This window comes from Callorhinus ursinus, unplaced genomic scaffold (assembly GCF_003265705.2).
Source record: "Callorhinus ursinus isolate GAN/ISIS: 27379988/994484 unplaced genomic scaffold, GSC_fseal_2.0 scaffold6, whole genome shotgun sequence".
NCBI classification, from domain to species: Eukaryota; Metazoa; Chordata; class Mammalia; order Carnivora; family Otariidae; genus Callorhinus; species Callorhinus ursinus.
The window spans coordinates 28,939,232-28,957,263 of record NW_027397068.1 but is presented as its reverse complement, the minus strand read 5'-3'; the positions used below and the strand labels follow the sequence as shown (position 1 = coordinate 28,957,263).

Below are 18,032 nucleotides of genomic sequence, written 5' to 3'. Positions count from 1 at the left end.
CAGCGAGTAGTGCAGAAATGCCACTGAGGAACGAGTAGAGTCTAAGCAACAGTAAGAATTATAATCAAGCTTTGAAAGAATAGTTACAGTCTCCAACAAGAAGAGGGATTTGAGGGCCTTGAGCTGGAAACAGAACCGTATCTTTTCTAAAGAAGGTGTATGTATATTGGGGAGGTGTATGTGCTTACTGAATTTTCACATACTCTTGGATATGCATTTTTATTTTGAGGTAGAAGGTGTTAAATGGAGCCCTTAGTGTTTATTGTTTGTTTGGCTCGCTGAGTTTTAAAAAATCTGACTTCTGACCTTTTTCTTTCTCAATGTAATGGCTGGCCACAAGCAGCAGTTCTGCCTCTAGCTCCTTCAGATCACTCAAGGCTTCATCATATATGATATGTACTCCATGCTGGTCCTGCGTGTAGATGGAAGCAGCACCCATGCTGTAGTAGTCATCCTGGTTTCTCCACTTCCGAGAACTCCATGAATTGGACACTGTGGACCTAGGGAAAAGAAAGCCAAACCCAGAAGTTACCAGAAAAGGGAGAGATATATTTTGCTAGCCCGAATGGACCACATAGCAGGCTTCTGCTCTCATGCAGTGGGCTGTCAGCATGGAGCTGTACCTACCAAATGTATAAAGCGCTGCATGTAAGGAAGGAGATATTAGCAGAGTGTTGGCAGGGAAGGGTAGGGAGATAGCTGATTAAGTTTTTTCTGATGAATTCAGGGTTACCTGGAAAAAGGCAGGCAATAGAGCTGAATGTTATATCTGGTCTCTGAAGTCAGAGTGCCTGTGTCTCAGGCCAGTCACTCAGCTACTCTCAGCCTCTGTTTCCTCATCCATAACATGGGGACAGGGGAGATACCACAAAGGTTGTTACAGGGAGTACGTGACACTGTGCTGATGAAGCACTTGAGATCTATAAACATTAACTGTTAAAGATTTTTTATTTTAATTATACAAATACCTTTAAAATGCATTAATACAGTCTCATGTCTTAGTAGTATACTGAATTGAATAGCATCGCCCCAAAATTCATGTCCACCTGAAACCTGTGAATATGACCAGATATGGAAAGGAAGTCTTTGCAGATATATATAGGTTAAGATGAGGTCACACTTTATTAGGGAGGCCCTAATCCAATGACTGATATTCTTATAGAAAGAGGAAAATGTGGAGGTAGATACATGGGGGAGAAGGCCATGTGAGGACGGAGACTGAGATGGGAGTGATGCATCTACAAGCCAAGGAATGCCATGTAACACCCAGGATTATTAGCAAGGGCCAGATGCTAGGAGAGACAAGGAAGGAACTTCTCCTGGAGACTTCAGAGGGAGCATGGCCCTGCTGACACCTTGATTTTGGGCTTGTGACATCTAGAACTATGACAAAATAATGTTCTCTGCCATTGTTATGAGGCTCTCACTTTGTGGTGTTTTGATATGACAGCTCTAGAAAACCAACGTAAGTAATCTGGGTATTCCAATCACACTTTTTCTTAAATGACCGAGGAATTGTTGCATCCTGAGAACCATTATTCTAATAATAATTCTCATAATTCCAAACTTCACCCTTGCCAAGACTCTGAATTCACCCCATCCCACGCCTAGCCTTCACTCTGTCTCAGCAGAAGCCCCCCCTGCCACTTGTCCACCCCCGTCCACATAGAGCCACTGCACCCATGCCTCTCTCCTCTTGCTTCCTCCTGTACTATAGGGAACAACTCTGCTCCCCTTCTCTGTGGCCATTCCATCCCCTCTGAAGCATCCCTTCTCTTTCTTGGATACCCAATTCCTCTCAACCAGCTATTTCTCAACTGACACTGAAACATGCTCACATCCCTCTTGCCCCTCCCCAGGTCCCATCTTTGGTCTCTCCTCCTCCTTATGATCCAACCTCCCAAGATGGGATCTGCATTTACTGTCCCCATTTCCTCACCTCCTACTGCTCACTCATTCCCATCCAGCTCCTATCTCCATCAAAGCAAACCACTTTCACTAAGAAAAACAGTGATCTTTTCTCCACATCCAGCAGACTTTCTTTAGTCATCTTATGTAATGTCTCAGGAGCATGTGACACAGTTTTGCACTCTCTGCTTCTTGATTCACTTCCCCGGCCTGCTGGGACTCCACATTCTCCTGGCTCTCACCAGCTTTCCAGCCATCCCTGAGGTGTATTTTTCTCTGTCAGGTCATTAAATAGTAGTCACACTTAAGCTCCAGTCTTAGGACCACATCTTTTCCTCTTATACTTCTTCCTTAGGAGGTAGTACACTTTCACAACTGAGATTAGGGATCATTTACTCCCTAACTGATATCTGTAATCCAGACCTCCTAGAGCTCTAGATCCACACATCCAATGACCTATTTGCCATCTGTTCCTGGGCATCTCAAAGACCCCTCAAATTTAACATGATCAAATCATGTGGTCTTCTTCCACAAACCTAGGCCATCTCCAACTTCCCCATTTTAGTAAATACCACCACCACCACCAAGCCACTTCCTCTGCATGAATCATTCCTGACACCTACTGTCCAGTCTATCACTAACTCCTGTTGATTTGACTTCCTACCCCTCAAATCCATCACTTCTCTGCATCTCCACCACCCACCATCCTAGTCCAAGCTCTTATTAGCTTTCACTAGGACAAATCTAGGAGTTTCTAGGTGTAGTTTTCAAGGCTGAGCACAATCTGGCCCCTGCCAACCTCTCGGACCTCATTTCCTTCCACTGTCTCCATACTTCCATCCTGATGGACCTGGGTCTGGCCCTCTTCTGAATAGGCAGAGCTCTTCATGCCTCTGGGCCTCATACATATGGGCCCTTCCATCCCTCGCCTCCTCTTTTCTTGGTAAGTACCTATCCTATCCAAGAGTCCATTCTAATAACACCTTTCTGGAAGCCTTCCTTATATCTCCATGCAGAGCTGAGTGCTTCTCCCCATGACTTGTCTAACTCCATTATAGCACTCAGCTCATGGCCATACTAGACTGTTGGCTCCTCTACTCCCACAGGCTATGAACCTGTCATTCATTCATCTCTTCATTCACTCATTCATTCCACAAATGTTCTGATCAGTGAATTTACTAGCACTGTTCTAGGCACTAAGGATACAGCAGTAAACAAAATTGGCACAAACCCCCGCCATCATGGAACTCTTTAGTGGAAAGAGACAGATATTAAATATGTCAGAAGGTTTGGCACTTCCTAGTGCCTTGCTGTTGGGTGGGGCCTAGCTGAAATGCCTTCTTTCCTATTGCGGCCTCCAGGGTTGCTGTTAAGAGTCCTCTCTGCCTGTGTCCTACTCTCAAGTGGACACTGAACTTTTCTAAAAAGCCATATCCCTAAGAAACCCCCAGCTGTTACTCTAGCATGTTAACTGATTCCAGGTGCTAAGAAGGTGTCTTGGGAGACAGGATAACCGACGCAGAAAAAACTCTCAGCAGAACCTTAACCTCACCTTGTGCTCGGCGGCTCTTCCATGGACATAGTGGTGAGCTCCTATGCCTTGCAAGGTGCCCAAGCCTCCTTTGGCCCTGTTTACCCAGGAGCTATCTTCTATGGTGGGGACCAGACTCCCTGCAACCAAGGTAAGGCCTGAAGTGTTGATTGTCAGTGTTCGCTCAACGGATCTGAAGTAGTTCAGAATTCCTAGACAGGTGCGCTGAAACCAGGTCAGGACCCTGCCCTTTGCTCGCCCCACACAACAGAGTAAAACCGAATGGGGCCCTGGAAGTTGGCAAGTCAACTCCACTGCTGAGAGAGAAACATCACCCCCAGAAAGGCCTGATTTTGTGGAAAAATCAGAACAAAGAACAAAGTGTAAAAATGTGTTGCTACTGGAATAGCAGGAAAGCCACCTTGCTAGACAACGAAACGTTCCAGATGCCTGAAGCCAGCATGCCATGCCATCCACATACCTGCAGCTCCCTGATTTGCAGGTGGCGCAGATACGGAAAGGACAAGTAGGTCCCTCTCATCAGGACAGGACCCCTATTACTGGGCCCACTCCCACCATCCAAACCCAGCAGTTGTAGGGCCATTGCATAGCTGTACCTTTAGCAGACAGGAAAAATAGAATGAATGCTTTTCACCTCAAAGTGGTTCGGAAAATTCATATACACCAAACTGAAGTCATTTTATTTAACTTAAGGGAGTTTCACAGTAGTTACTTTTTAAAAATGCATTAGATGAAAAATAATTACTCCATATGTATAAATATAAAAAGAAATTTCTCTTAGCAATTGCTCTTGTGAAAAAAACAGTCCTAGGGTGAAACATTAATTTAGTTGTCTGACCTGCTTTAACAGTCTTGCTTTTATTTCAGCTTCAAATATTTTTGAGTTAACATGTAACCCACCTATTAATCAGTCACTCAATTTTCCCCACCGGGTTTAATTCATTTCCTTGAGTATGCAATAACATGATTTAATTTTACCCTTTCTCTTTTTTCTGCTTGACAGGCTCATCAGCATGTTGGCAGCGACTAATTTGTGCTAGGTCATTTTCATTTTGTTCCATTGAAAGGTCATCTTCCCTCATATTTTCATTCTATCAAAAAAGTAGCATTAGTTGAATTACATAAACATTTGCAATATCATTAACAAAGTCACAGGTGGGTCACCACAAAATTAAATCCCATGATCCAAAGGATCTTTAGATGAACAAACAGAAGAGCATCTGGATCCATTGCAACGTGTCATAGGAAAATCTGGATTTCTAAAATAAATTAGAGGCTACTGTTTTTATTATTATTTAGTCTTTGTTTTACACAACTATTCACAGCTTTTTTTTTTTTAAGATTTTGTTTATTTGAGAGAGACAGAGAGAGAGAATGAGTGGTAGGGAGGGGCAGAGGGAGAGAGAGAGAGAGAGAGAGAGAGAGAGAGAGAGAGAGAGAGAGAGAAGCAGACATCAGGAAGCCTGATGCGGGGCTCAATCCCAGGACCTGGAGATCATGACCCGAGCTGAAGGCAGATGCTTAACTGACTGAGGCACCCAGACAGCCCGATTCACAGCTTTTAAATGCCAACCCCCCCCAAAACACACACACCTTTTACCTGATTCACTTATGAAAAGTTGATACACACATTTGTAGATGTTTGAAACCTTGACTGTCTCTAACCTAGCCTTGTTCCAGGCTGAGAGAGATCAATGGATTAAATGCCTCTTTCTACTTTTTAGCTATATGATCTAATTATTTAAAGTCTTGATCCTGTTTTCATACTTATAAAATGGCATAATAATAGAAAATAAATTGCTGTGAGAATTAGCACATAGTGATTGGCACCTCATGGGTGCCCAAAACATGCTAGTTCCCCACCTGCCCATGGACTGCAGGAGTCAGTCAGCCCTGCAGGATCTATCACAGAATTTGTGGCTTATGTTTATTTCTACAGGCATTTTTCCTGTTGTCGAGCAGGATGAGGTCACATACACAGAGTCCTAGGAAAACTTGAAGAAGGTGATATTGATGAATGAGCCTGCCCTTGGTTCTCTGGCAGCCCCCTTCTTAGCTGTCCTCTTTGCCTGTCCCTGGGCATACACCCCATTCTCATAAGAAATGCTCTTTCATAGTGGTGCCGATACCCACAAAAACACCGAGTGACAATGAGTTAGCTTGGAACCCCCCTCTTTGGGTTACTTATATTCTAATAGTTCTTGGAATTCCCATAAGTCCTTCTGGCAAAAACTGCTGGTTGTTCCCCAAGATCCATTTTCCTCTCTTCCTATAGTAATTAAATATTTATCGTGGCACATGGCCACCCAGATGGAGATGACATTTCCAAGTCGCTTTTGCAGCTAGGTGTAGATATGTGACTACATATCTGGTCAGTGGAATGAAAGTGAAAATGCCATGTGGCAGCTTCTGGGAATTTTTCCCTGAAGTGGCAGCTTCTCACCCCCATTGTCCATCCTGCTGCTTAGGACAAGAATGTAACCGCTGGAGCACCATCTCAGACCAGGTGTTGATCTCAGGTACGGAGGCTGCATCCGTTGGAACTCCAGCATAGAAGGAGAATGGGTCCCTGAGGACTCCATAGAACAGAGTTATCACGCTAGCGCTGTACTCCCTCTCCCTGGATCTTAATATGAAGAAGAGAGAAAGAAATTCCCATCTCCTTTAATCCTCTTCTACTTTGTGTTTAATTATGACCAACAGCCAAATATAATTTTAACTAATACACTACCAAAGACTCCAAAGATACACTATTGGTCTTTATGACAAGCAGTAGAAAAGAAAATTGGGGGCAGGGATATTAGAAAGAGTGGGTGAGAGAGAAAGTTGTCTAATCGAGTATCGTGAAATGGCTTCCCATTCTGCCTGGGGGTAGAGTTAGTTCCTGTCTGTTCTGGGTAAGTGGGAACATCAGTGTATTTCCCTGTAAACATCCCACAACCCTAGGACTGGGAAAGACCCTAGGAGGTAACATGAGGCACTCCTGTTCTTTCATACAGAAACGTAAGATCATCATCCCCAAATTAAGAGAATCTCACTTATAGAAAATCTGTAGGAAAGCATATACTCTATGAGGGAAGTTGAATGTTGGCAGTTTCTATATGGCCCAGAATTTTGGGTGAGAGGGGCTCTCCTGAAGACTTCTGCCTCCCAGGTCTCTGGTGCCCTTACATTGCAGTTCAGCCTTGCCTGGTGTGGCTCCAGAGGGCAGGCTCAGAACCACCGCCTTTCTCTGATGGGATCGTGACTTTTCCAGTTGCTTCTAAAATTACCCAGAATTACATAGGGAGGAACAGAAAGTGACATCAAGTTACGGTGAAAGACACTATGAATAGGTATGACTGAGCAAGCCACAGAAGTAGCGCTGGACCCTTAGGCAGCCAGGAAGAAAGGAGGGGGGCACAACCAGGTTGGGTGAGTAGAGGGAGAGAGCCCAGCACCCTCCGGAAAAAGAGAACCAGCTACAGCCCACAAACGTCAGCTGCTTAGGAAACACCCGAAGTGCACGAGAGTCTTCCCCTAAGAGGACTGGACATGGTGCAGGTAAGCGGTGGGGCCTACCAGAAGCCAGAATGTCAACACCACCTGTGTTTGTTCCTTCTTCCTGGGTAGGTAAATCCTTTGACATTTACTCTACCTGGTAGCTGGGTCTTTGCCAGCATGGTCTTGGCCAGTATTGTGACAGTTTCGAGATCTCCACTGATTGCAAATCTCATTTTCTTCTGGGAAACTGGCAGGGGCAGTGGAGTGGGAGGTGGAGTGGGGGGGGGGCAGGAATCAGAGGGAAACTAAGTCTATGATGCATTTCCCACCTCCTAAATGTCCCCACAGTATATTTGTGTATATCCACAGAGTAAAAAGTCTAGAAGGATAGAAACCATATGTTAACAATATTATTGTTATATTTGGGTGGTAAAATTATGGCTGATTTTTATTTTCTTCCTTGAGCTTTTCTACATTTCCCAAATTTTATATGATAAATGCATGTCATTATTGTCAACAGAAAATGTTTGTGTTTTAAATGCTCTATTAAATTTGATGAGGGAAACCAGAAAAGACGTGTTTTCTGTTCCCCTGAACTTCTTGCACGTTGGAACTACTGTATACAACAGCACTTTTGTGAGGGCACACCATGTCCTCATTCTGTTTCTGGAAATGGAGGGGAGCAGTTAATGCTGATCGGGGAAAAAAAAACGGCTGTCCCCTTCTCCTCTCCTCCGTGTGGCCAGTGAGAAGAAGCAAAAGAAGAGGCAAAGGATATAGTGTTTTCTGCCACTGCAGCACTCCATAAAGTTAAAGAACAGTGACCAATTTAAACCGCATCTTCAGAAATATGATGGTCAATAGTAGCACTTAATGTCTGTACATAAACAGCTATTTTAATAAACATGTTTTCTTGGGGAATGGCATTGGATACGAGTAACTTGATATAATACAAGTTTGGGAGGTTTGGGAGGATCCACACAGGGCTGGCTGGTCTATTCCTTCTAATTAGGACTATAGTTAAATTATTTTTAAGTTTTTCCAAAAGGATATCCGAAAGAAAAAAAATGCAGTCTTTTTGGACCAGAATTCTCTCTTTCTAGTTATAAATTATCTTCAATTAACAATGATAAGAAAAATCTGATATTTTTTCTTTATCCCCTAAATCCAGATCTTTAAGTGAATCTGGAAAAAGAATTATGTATAAAGAAAAGATTGCCAGCCTTACATGCCAATGGTAAATAAAGGGCCAATTCAAACTGTGATAGAAACATTACAAACATTATCGATGTTCAGACAAACATATTCAAAGTCAAAATGTGGGGAAGCAGGTTCTCTCGTAAGTTTCTGGTTAGGGGAAAAAATGGTATACTACTTCAGCAGGATCTATGGAAAATTTTGAATGTGCATGTCAGTGACCCAGAAAATCTACTTCTAAATATCTACTCTAAAGAAACACACGTGTGCACAAGGAGGCATGTACAAGAAAGTTCAGTAGGAATGCTTTCTTTTCTTTTTTGTTACTATTTTTTATTGTTATGTTAATCACCATACATTACATCATTAGTTTTTGATGTAGTGTTCCATGATTCATTGTTTGTGCATAACACCCAGTGCTCCACGCAGAATGTGCCCTCTTTGATACCCATACCCATCACCAGGCTAACCCGTCCCCCCACCCCCCTCCCCTCTAGAACCCTCAGTTTGTTTTTCAGAGTCCATTGTCTAGGAATGCTTTCTAATGGGGTAAAAAAAATGGCAACAAGTATCCACAGGGAGGTGTCTGTGTGATCTGTAGTATATAATAAAATATAATGCAGGCATTAAAAAGAACAATAGAGACAGATCTCTAAGACATATTGTTGGGTGAAAAAAGCAAGTTAACAAAGATATCCATAGAGTATGACAGATAATTTATATAGAAAACTAAAACACAAAATTTTATACCATATATACATATATATATATTTATGAGGACATATATTTGAACGTAAATGTATTGAAAAGGCTGAAGCAGTAACAGTGTTTACCTCTGAGGAAGTGGAATGGGGACCAGTATTAGAATTCCCATTAGTTAAAGCGTTAACTTTTCAGTGATGTTTCAATTTTTCACAAGGAGAAGATGTTTATGTATTATTTCTGTCATTTAAAAATTGATTTCTAACAACTTCTTAAGGAGAAAATGGTAACTTCACAGTGCAAAAACCTAGCAAACACCACTAGCTTAACCACATATTAAGCTTAACATCCCCAGTAATACATCAGGTTGATAGCACCTGGCCCAGATATGATGTAATAAGAAGGGCACTTCGCCTCTGGTGTGTCCTTCCTCTAAACCTATAACCCCAGTAAAACCATGAGAAAAACATCAGACAAATTCAAGTTAGGGAATGTTCTACAGGTTGCCTGGCCAGTACTCCCAAAGACCGTCAAGTAAAGCCTGAGAAGCTGGCACAGACCTGAGGCGCCTGGGAAACATGACAATCAAAGGTACTGTGGTACCCTGGAGCACAAAGAAGACATTAATAGAAAAACCAGTGAATTCCAAATATAGTCCAGTTTAGATATCAGTAATGTACCAATGCTGGTTCCTTGGTTGTGACAAAGTAATATAAGATGTTAATAAGGGGAGAAACCTGACAGGGGATTCCTGGGAATTCTTTGTACTATCTTTGTAACTTTTCTGTAAATCTAAAACTATTCTGAAATAAAACATTTATTTTCAAAAAAACAAACTCCCTAAAGAAAGGCTACTGGTGAATAGTATTCACTGAAAACTGATCAGAAACTGTCCCGAAGTTGTGCTATATTCCTTCCGAGCTGTCAAAACAGGCAATCCTATGAGGTTTGCTTTCCTTCATGCAGAAGGCCCTTAAGAAAGTTATTTTTCATGGGGTATGGATTGTCCCTTGCCAACTTCAGAATCAGAATGCTGACCAGCGTATAGATGCTGAAATTCATACTTGACTGCTACATGCTTGCAAAATAGTCACAGAGCTTTAAAATTCATACCCACATCCTGTGACTCCTCCCATCTGCCACCTTTAACTTCATCCTAATCTCCTCTGACTGGTATTCAACTTTCAGAATGGCATTCAGATACTGTATAAAGTGCCTCTTTGACCAGAGCAGAAATACATAAGGAGGTCACAAAGTAACACCCACAGGAAAATGTGAGGGAAAGTAGAAAACCATCGATGGTTGCCTCACGATTTCCTTTCTCAAATGCCGTGCTATTTTCTGTTCCCCACTTGGAAAGCTCTTCTCTAGCATGGCTGACTCCTTCTCATACATCAAATGTCAGCTCAAATGTCCCCAACTCTGAAAGAGCTTGGTCCATCTATCAGAGGGTGCTTCTCTTGACCCCACTGCCCCCTCTTCCTGTGGTTTTCCTCATGGCACCCACAAGTTAGAGATGTAGATTAACTCTTTTGTCCACCTGTTTATTGCATGTTTTGTTCCCTGAGCAGCACAGTTCCTGGTACAAAGGCATCATCCATGTAATAATCACTGAATGAATGAACGAATGAACAGGAAACTTGCATGACACTAATATGTAGGGTAGGTTGTGTGTGCTATATGTCTCCCCTCAGGCTCCACCTCTGAAATCCATAGGTATTCTCAGTCTCCTTAGGGTCTATTTACCATAAATCAACTTGAAAATAGGTGCTCACATTTTTCTCCTTTTGGCCATTTCCAAGAACAACATTTACAAGTCAGTAAATAGCCAGAGGAAGTGGTTTTCTTTCTTTTCTTTTCTTTTTTCCCCCCTCCAATTTAACACTGGGCACCTGCATTCAAAACAGACTCTGGTGAAAGCAGAGACTGCATTTCATCATACCCTGACTTTCCACCTCACGTGCAAATGGAGGGAAGCAGTAACAGAGAATGGCAGGAAATGTTCGTTCTCTCCACCGTGTAGCTGGGCTCCTTCTTCACATTGTGGCTCTTAGTGTTTTCTGCCTTTCAACAGAAAACTGAGCCATCATCTCCTGCTCTTGCCCTGCACTTTCTGCTTTTCCCTGGTAGCCTCCTTTGTCCCCTGAGTCCCCATGGGCACTGCTACAATTCTGGCCTGCTGGTCCAGCCAGACCCTAGACCATCCCTTCTCCATGACCTCAAACATGAAGCACTTCACCTCTGACACCTTCTTCCGTTGCCTCCTACCTCTCCTTTACTCGTATTCACCTCTTTTCACCCTCATCTGGCCCCCCCCCAGGAATTTAATTGCCCTTATTCTCTCAGTCAAGGAGGAAAACAGACTTGTGGTGGCCCTCAAATGTTAAAACCAGAATCTCAGGTAAAGGAGGGTTATATCAGGATCAAGAGCCAGACTGTCCAGGATCTTAGGAGCAGAGGTCTTATTTAGGGATAAGGGCGGACTCTGTCTTTGACCTCCCTTCTTTCCTACTCCTTACCTCTTTCCCCTGAAGGTTGGTTCAAGAAGCAAAAGAACTGGATGTTTTTAAATGTCCCCTTGTGAAATACAAATCAAAACCACAATAAGATACCACCTCACACCAGTCAGAATGGCTAAAATTAACGAGTCAGGAAACGACAGATGTTGGCGAGGATGTGGAGAAAGGAGAACCCTCTTACACTGTTGGCGGGAATGCAAGCTGGTGCAGCCACTCTGGAAAACAGTATGGAGGTTCCTCAAAATGTTGAAGATAGAACTACCCTCTGACCAAGCAATCACACTACTGGGTATTTACCCCAAAGATACAAATGTAGTGATCCGAAGAAGCACCTGCACCCCAATGTTTATAACAGCAATGTCCACAATAGCCAAACTATGGAAAGAACCCAGATGTCTATCAACAGCTGAATGGATAAAGAAGATGTGATATATGTATACGATGGAATAGTACACAGCCATTAAAAAATGAAATCTTGCCATTTGCAATGACATGGTTGGAACTAGAGGGTATTATGCTAAGTGAAATAAGTCAGTCAGAGTAAGATAATTATCATACGATCTCACTGATATGCGGAATTTAAGAAACAAAACAGAGGATCATAGGGGAAGAGAGGAAAAAACATTTCCTTTTATAGTTTTACTTTATTCTTTGAAGATGGTTTCCTTTATTAATTCATGAACTTGTTAAACAACAAAATCATTTGGTGCCAAGTCTAGTGAAGATAAATGTTTGAGAGGGAGACAAACCATAAGAGACTCTTAATCACAGGAAATAAACTGAGGGTTGCTGGGGGGAAAAGGGTGGAGGGATGGGGTAACTGGGTGATGGGCATTAAGGAGGACATGTGATGTAATGAGCACTGAGTATTATATAAGACTGATGAATCACTGACCTGTACCTCTGAAACCAATAATATATTATATATTAATTAATTGACTTTAAGTAAAAAAATTAGTATAAGGTCTTCCTTGTGACATATACCTCATTGTGAAATGGCAATGGATAGGGAAAATGTGGCCATTTTCTCAACTCTGGCAGGATGCTAGCTGAGGAGTGTCACTGGTAGTTGCATGCCTGTCAGGGAATTCAGAGGCCAGGGAGATCCATGTCATGATATGCTATCTCTGTTCCTGATCTGTTTGGCCAACTCATTTTTTATTAGATTCTCCAGATCCTTATCTAAATGGGTTGAAAAGTTATAGACGTTTTGGGGTGTGTGTGTGTGTGTGTGTGTGTGTGTGTGTGTGTGTGTGTGTGTGTGTGTACGTGCATGTACTGATGTGTTTGCTTCCAGCCAATCTGTAACTCATTTAGAGCTCACTTTCTCCCATACCCAGCCTGGGATGATGGACCATGACAGTGCTTCCTCTCTAGCATTCTACTAAACTTCTCCGTACCTTCGACTTTATGTATAATTTCTACAATTATCTTTAGGGGTGAAAATAATAGGATTATTATGCAGATTGGGCTCACTAAAAGTCATGCCCTCTTACTTCAACTGGGCCGTCTAGCTACACGGTCATCCTTATATTCTTTTCTCATTGGTGGCCCTGTGGCATTCCCCACAGTGACCCACCTCCTCACATGTCACTTTCATCTTGCATCTCACTAATGCAGGCATCTTCTCCCTCTCCTCTCTCTCTCTCTGAGACAGCCAGGGCCATGTACAAGTGAGCACATCTTATCCTTTTGTACCTGACAATTCTTATTCACCTCAAGGGAAGTGATGCCATTCTCCCTTTCTCAAAATTACTCCTTCAACTGGTTTCTTCATCCCATCCCCTCCTCTTTGGCCAGGGTCATCTGTTTCTCAAATTTACCCTTTCATATCTTCCATCTCTTCTTCTCCACTGCTCATTCCTCCCAGACCATAAACATATTGAGTCTTCCCATCTTAAATAAGCAAAGGAAATAAAATTCTTCCCTTAGAGCAACAAACAATAGCAGCATTATTCAAAAATGTGATAGTACCATTGTAAAGACAAATATCCAATAGGTTTGTGTAGAAATTGCCTTTCATTGCCAAACTTCAGGCCTACCTTATGTAGCAGCTATCTGGCTGGCTTCCCTGCCTCCAATCTTTCCCTCTTTCAATCCAACTAACACCTTGCTGCCATATCAATCTTCCTAAAAAATACAACTTTGTATATATCACTTCCCTTATAGGATAAAGCATAAATTCCTTTGTCTAAAATTTATGGACATTCATAACTTTCTCTCTCCTCCCCCTTAAAAAAACTTCTCTTCCCCATATTTCCACATGAATCTTTTGCTCCACCAAACTGGCCTTGAACAGTCCACATACAATGTCTCCTCTGCATTGTTGTTCATGCTTCCCTCCTACATAATGTGCTTCCGTCTCCACCACCACTTCCCTGAGCCCCACAATTCCTTCAAACCCAGTTCAATTTCCTCTTCCTTCAAAAGGCTTTTCCCAAAAGAACCAACCCTGGGGGGACCACTTTGCCTCTAAACACTCACAATATTTAACAATTGTCCAGCTTACTGGTGTTTAGCACTAGAGTGTGCAGCTTTGCATTGGTATGTAGTGGTTAAGTATATGTCCCAGCAGCAATATCTTATACCTCTTTATATCCCTATTTTTCATTAGCATTTAATCTTTTTTATAACAAAAACAAACCTGGCTGGGTAACGAAGCTTTTATGGGGAGGGTCTCTGAAAAACTACCAAAGTAAATGTCTAAGGTCTACACACAGATAGTGAGTTGAACAGAAAGGCATGTTGGTTATTTCTTCCTGTTATACCTGGTAGAGGTTGATGTTGCTATAAATATTCTCCCAGATGTGGTCATAGTTGCACTGATGCAAACCCTGGGAAGCCACAAAAGTTGGATGAGATGGAGCCAACGTGACTGTCTTTGCAGCATGGTCTTGGAGCACTTGGCAGCGTGGTCTTGGAGCACTTGCATTACTCGCTCAGGCCTGGAAATCTCAAGTAGAACAAGAGGAAAAGGAATGGTTCAGTAAAGGTTATTCCCTTCTTCTTAGCAAGAATTTGGTCACATACACACAAATAAGACATAAGCACCAGGTGGGGCTTTATTCAGTTAAAAAATAAAATCAGACTCAAACATCACAATTCCCTTTGGTATGTCCATCCATTCAACAATGTAAGTATTAAATACACATAGCAGCTCATTTAAAATTCTGTGACAACCCTCTAAACACAATAGCAGATTGTACCCCCACAAGTGCTATGGCACCAATAAAAAGATAAACACCCATCATTTTGGGTACAAACTCTGTTTGCTATTAGGAAGCTGCCAGCAGATGGAGGAAGAGGAAACTGGGTATGTATGTATGTATGTAGTATGAGGAAAGCACAGGATTTGTAAGGACATGGGCCTTGGCTCGTATCTCTGCTGGAATCCTGACTTCACCACACAGAGCAGGACAAGTCAATCTAATAAGAACACTAATGATGTCTCTCCCAGGATTGCTGCAAGAATGCCTGGCATGTAATAGGTACTGAATAAATGTTCCTTCTCTTCTGGAGGTAAAGGATCAAATAATAGTCCCAGAGTTGAATTTCAACAGCAGCGATACATGTATTATGGTATTTCAGTCATTTTAATATCACAAGGAACTTCAAATATCATTTAGTCCAATCCCTACCAAATCCCAATGACATTTTTTTGCAGAAGTAGAAAAATTCATCCTAAAATTCATATGAAATCTCAAAGGACACCAAATAACCAATGTAATTTTGAAAAAGAAGAACAAAATTGGAGAACTCACACTTTCTGCTTTCAAACCATATTACAAAGCTACAGTAATCAAAATGGTGTGGTACTGGAATAAATTGGAAATATAGACCAACAGAATAGAATAGAGAGCCTAGAAATAAATGCTCGAGTATATGGTCAAATGATCTTAGACAAGAATATTAATACCATTCAACAGAGAAGGGACAGTCTTTTCAACAAATGATTCTAGGAAAACAGGATATCCACGTGCAAAATAATGAAGCTAAATCTTTATCATCCACCATATACAATAAATTAACTCATAATGGATTAAAGATCTAAACATAAGACCTAAAACTACAAAACTCTTAGATAAAAACAGGGGAAAATCTTCATAACATTGAATTTGGCAATGATTTCTTGGTTATGACACCAAAAGCACAGGCAAAAAAAAAGCAAAAATAGACAAATGTGACTATATAAAACTTTAAGACTTCTGTACATCAAAGTATACAATTAACAGAGTGAAAAGGCAGTCTATAGAAGGAGGGAATATATTTGCAAATTATATATCTGATAAGGGGTTAATACCCAGAATATATAAAGAACTCCTACAGCTCAACAACAACAATAAAAATCAAATAACCCAATTAAAAAATGATCAAAGGACTTCTATAGACATTTTCCCAAATATGATATACAAATGGCTGATAACCATATGAAAAGATTCTCAAAATCACTAATCATCAGAGAAATGCAAAGCAAAACCAAAATGAGATTATCTCCTCATCCATTAGGATGGCTAATAACAAGAAGAAGGAGGAGGGGGAGGAGGCGGAAGGAAGGAAGGAAGGAAGGAAGTATCAAGTGCTGGTGAGAATGCAGGGAAATTGGAACCCTTGCTCACTGTTGGTAGTATTGCCAAATGCTGCAACTTCTATGGAAAATAGTATGGAGATTCCTCAAAAAATTAAAAACAGAATTACCTTATGATCTAGCAATTCTACTTCTGGGTTTATATCCAAAAGATTTGTAAGCAGGATTTCAAAAAAGTATTTACATATCCATCTTCATATCAGCATTACTCACAACAGCCATGAAGTGGAAGAAACCCAAATGTCCATCAACAAATAAATAGATTTTTTTAAAAAGTGGTGGATATACACAAGGGAATATTATTCAGCCTTAAAAAGGAAGGAAATTCTGATATATCCTACAACACGGGTGAACCTGGGTGGGTAAAATAAGCCAGTCATAAAATGACAAATACTGTCTGATTTCACTAATAGGTGGTACCTAGAGTAGTCAAACTCATAGAGACAGAAATTAGAATGGTGGTTGCCAGGGACTAGGGGGAGGGAAGAATGAGGAGTTATTGTTTAATGGGTAAACAGTTTCAGTTTGCTGGATAAAGATTCTGGAGATGGATGGTGGTGATGATTATCCAACAATATGGATGTACTTAATGTCACTGAACTATACACTTAAAATAGTTAAGATAGTATATTTGATGTTATGTGTATTTTACCACCATTTAAGAAAAGAGGGGAAAAATAATATAAAGAAGTCCCATGTACTCTTCACTCCATTTCCCCCAATGTTAACATCTTGCAAAACCATAGTACAGTATCACAACCTGGATATTGACTTTGATACAGTCAACTTACAGAAAAGATCCATCACCACAAGGATCCCTTATGTTGTTCTTTTATAGCCATACTCCTTTCCCTTTCTCACCAGTCTCCCCTTAACCCTTACAATTCACGAATCTGTCCTCATTTCTCTACTTAGTCATTTCAAGAGCACTGTATAAATGAACTCCTACAGTCTTTATGGGACTGACTTTTTTTCACTCATAGAGTTCTCTGGATATTCATTCAGGCTCTTGGGTATATCACTAGTTTGTTCTTTTTTTACAGCTGACTGGTATTCCATGGTACAGGATGTACCACGATTAGTTTACTTGCCTCCTGAAATACATCTGTGTTGTTTCCATTTTTGGCTATTATGAATAAAGCTGGTAAAATGTTCATGAAAAAAAATGGGGAGAGGAAATATGGTCACATGCTACCACATGGATGGATCTTGAGGACATTGTCCTAAGTGAAATAAGCCAGTCACAAAAAGACTAATACTGTATGAGTCCACTTATATGAGGTATGTAAAGGTAGTCAAATTCAGAAACAGAAAGTAGAATGGTGGTTTCTAGGGGCTGTGGGGAGGAGGAAGTAGGGAATTGTTGTTTAAGAGGTACAGAGTTTCAGTTTGGCAAGAGGAAAAAGTTCCAGTAGATCAGTTTCACAACAGTGCAAATATACTGAACACCTCTAAACTGTGCACTTAAAATGATTAAGGTGAGAAATTTTATCCCATGTGCTTTTTACCACAGTAAAAATAAGATAATTTCATCCAGTATTTTTATTTCACAGATGAGGAAACAAACTCAAGGAGGTTGTGCAATTAGATCAATATCACACAGAGACTTAGTGCCAAAGCTGGAAAAATTGTTACTTTCTATTGGAAATTAACAGTATTATAAAATTTTGGCAATTAGATTAGAAAGTTCCAAAAAAGTCTTCACAGAGAATCCATGGCTAACATTTCTTAAAAAGGAAAGAAAATTCAATTTTCTGAGAATGATTTTAGCAAGAATTTTATCTACAAGGCAAGATGGCTATTTTCTTACCTTCAAAAACTTTGCTTGGAGTTGCATTAATACATCTATTCTTTTCCATTCTTTTAGTTTGGTCAAAATCTTCTTTTGCCAAGGATCACATTTTGGCTTAATCTAGTGGACAAACATGTTCACACAAAGTTACAACATAAGAGAATAGTTCTCAATAAAAGTTGCAAGCAAAGAGATTCAAGGACCTTCTGAAATGGGATCTAGCCTTAGTGCTAGAAAGTTTGTTAGAGCATGTGAAGTCTTGGAAAGGGTCTTCATGGGTTCATGGATCCATGG

General features: G+C 41.0%; 1 protein-coding gene across 1 annotated transcript in view; it reads right to left on the bottom strand.

Moving 5' to 3' along the window:
• Positions 1-413: 413 nt before the first annotated feature.
• The window catches only part of LOC141369919 (putative uncharacterized protein C6orf183), a 53,828-nt gene continuing 36,209 nt past the window's right edge, over positions 414-18,032 (bottom strand). The window contains 6 exon segments of the mRNA XM_073893767.1: positions 414-500; positions 3,921-4,056; positions 4,439-4,551; positions 14,130-14,288; positions 14,291-14,314; positions 17,757-17,858. Of these exon segments, the coding sequence (XP_073749868.1) occupies positions 450-500; positions 3,921-4,056; positions 4,439-4,551; positions 14,130-14,288; positions 14,291-14,314; positions 17,757-17,858 (585 nt within the window). The 3' untranslated portion in view covers positions 414-449.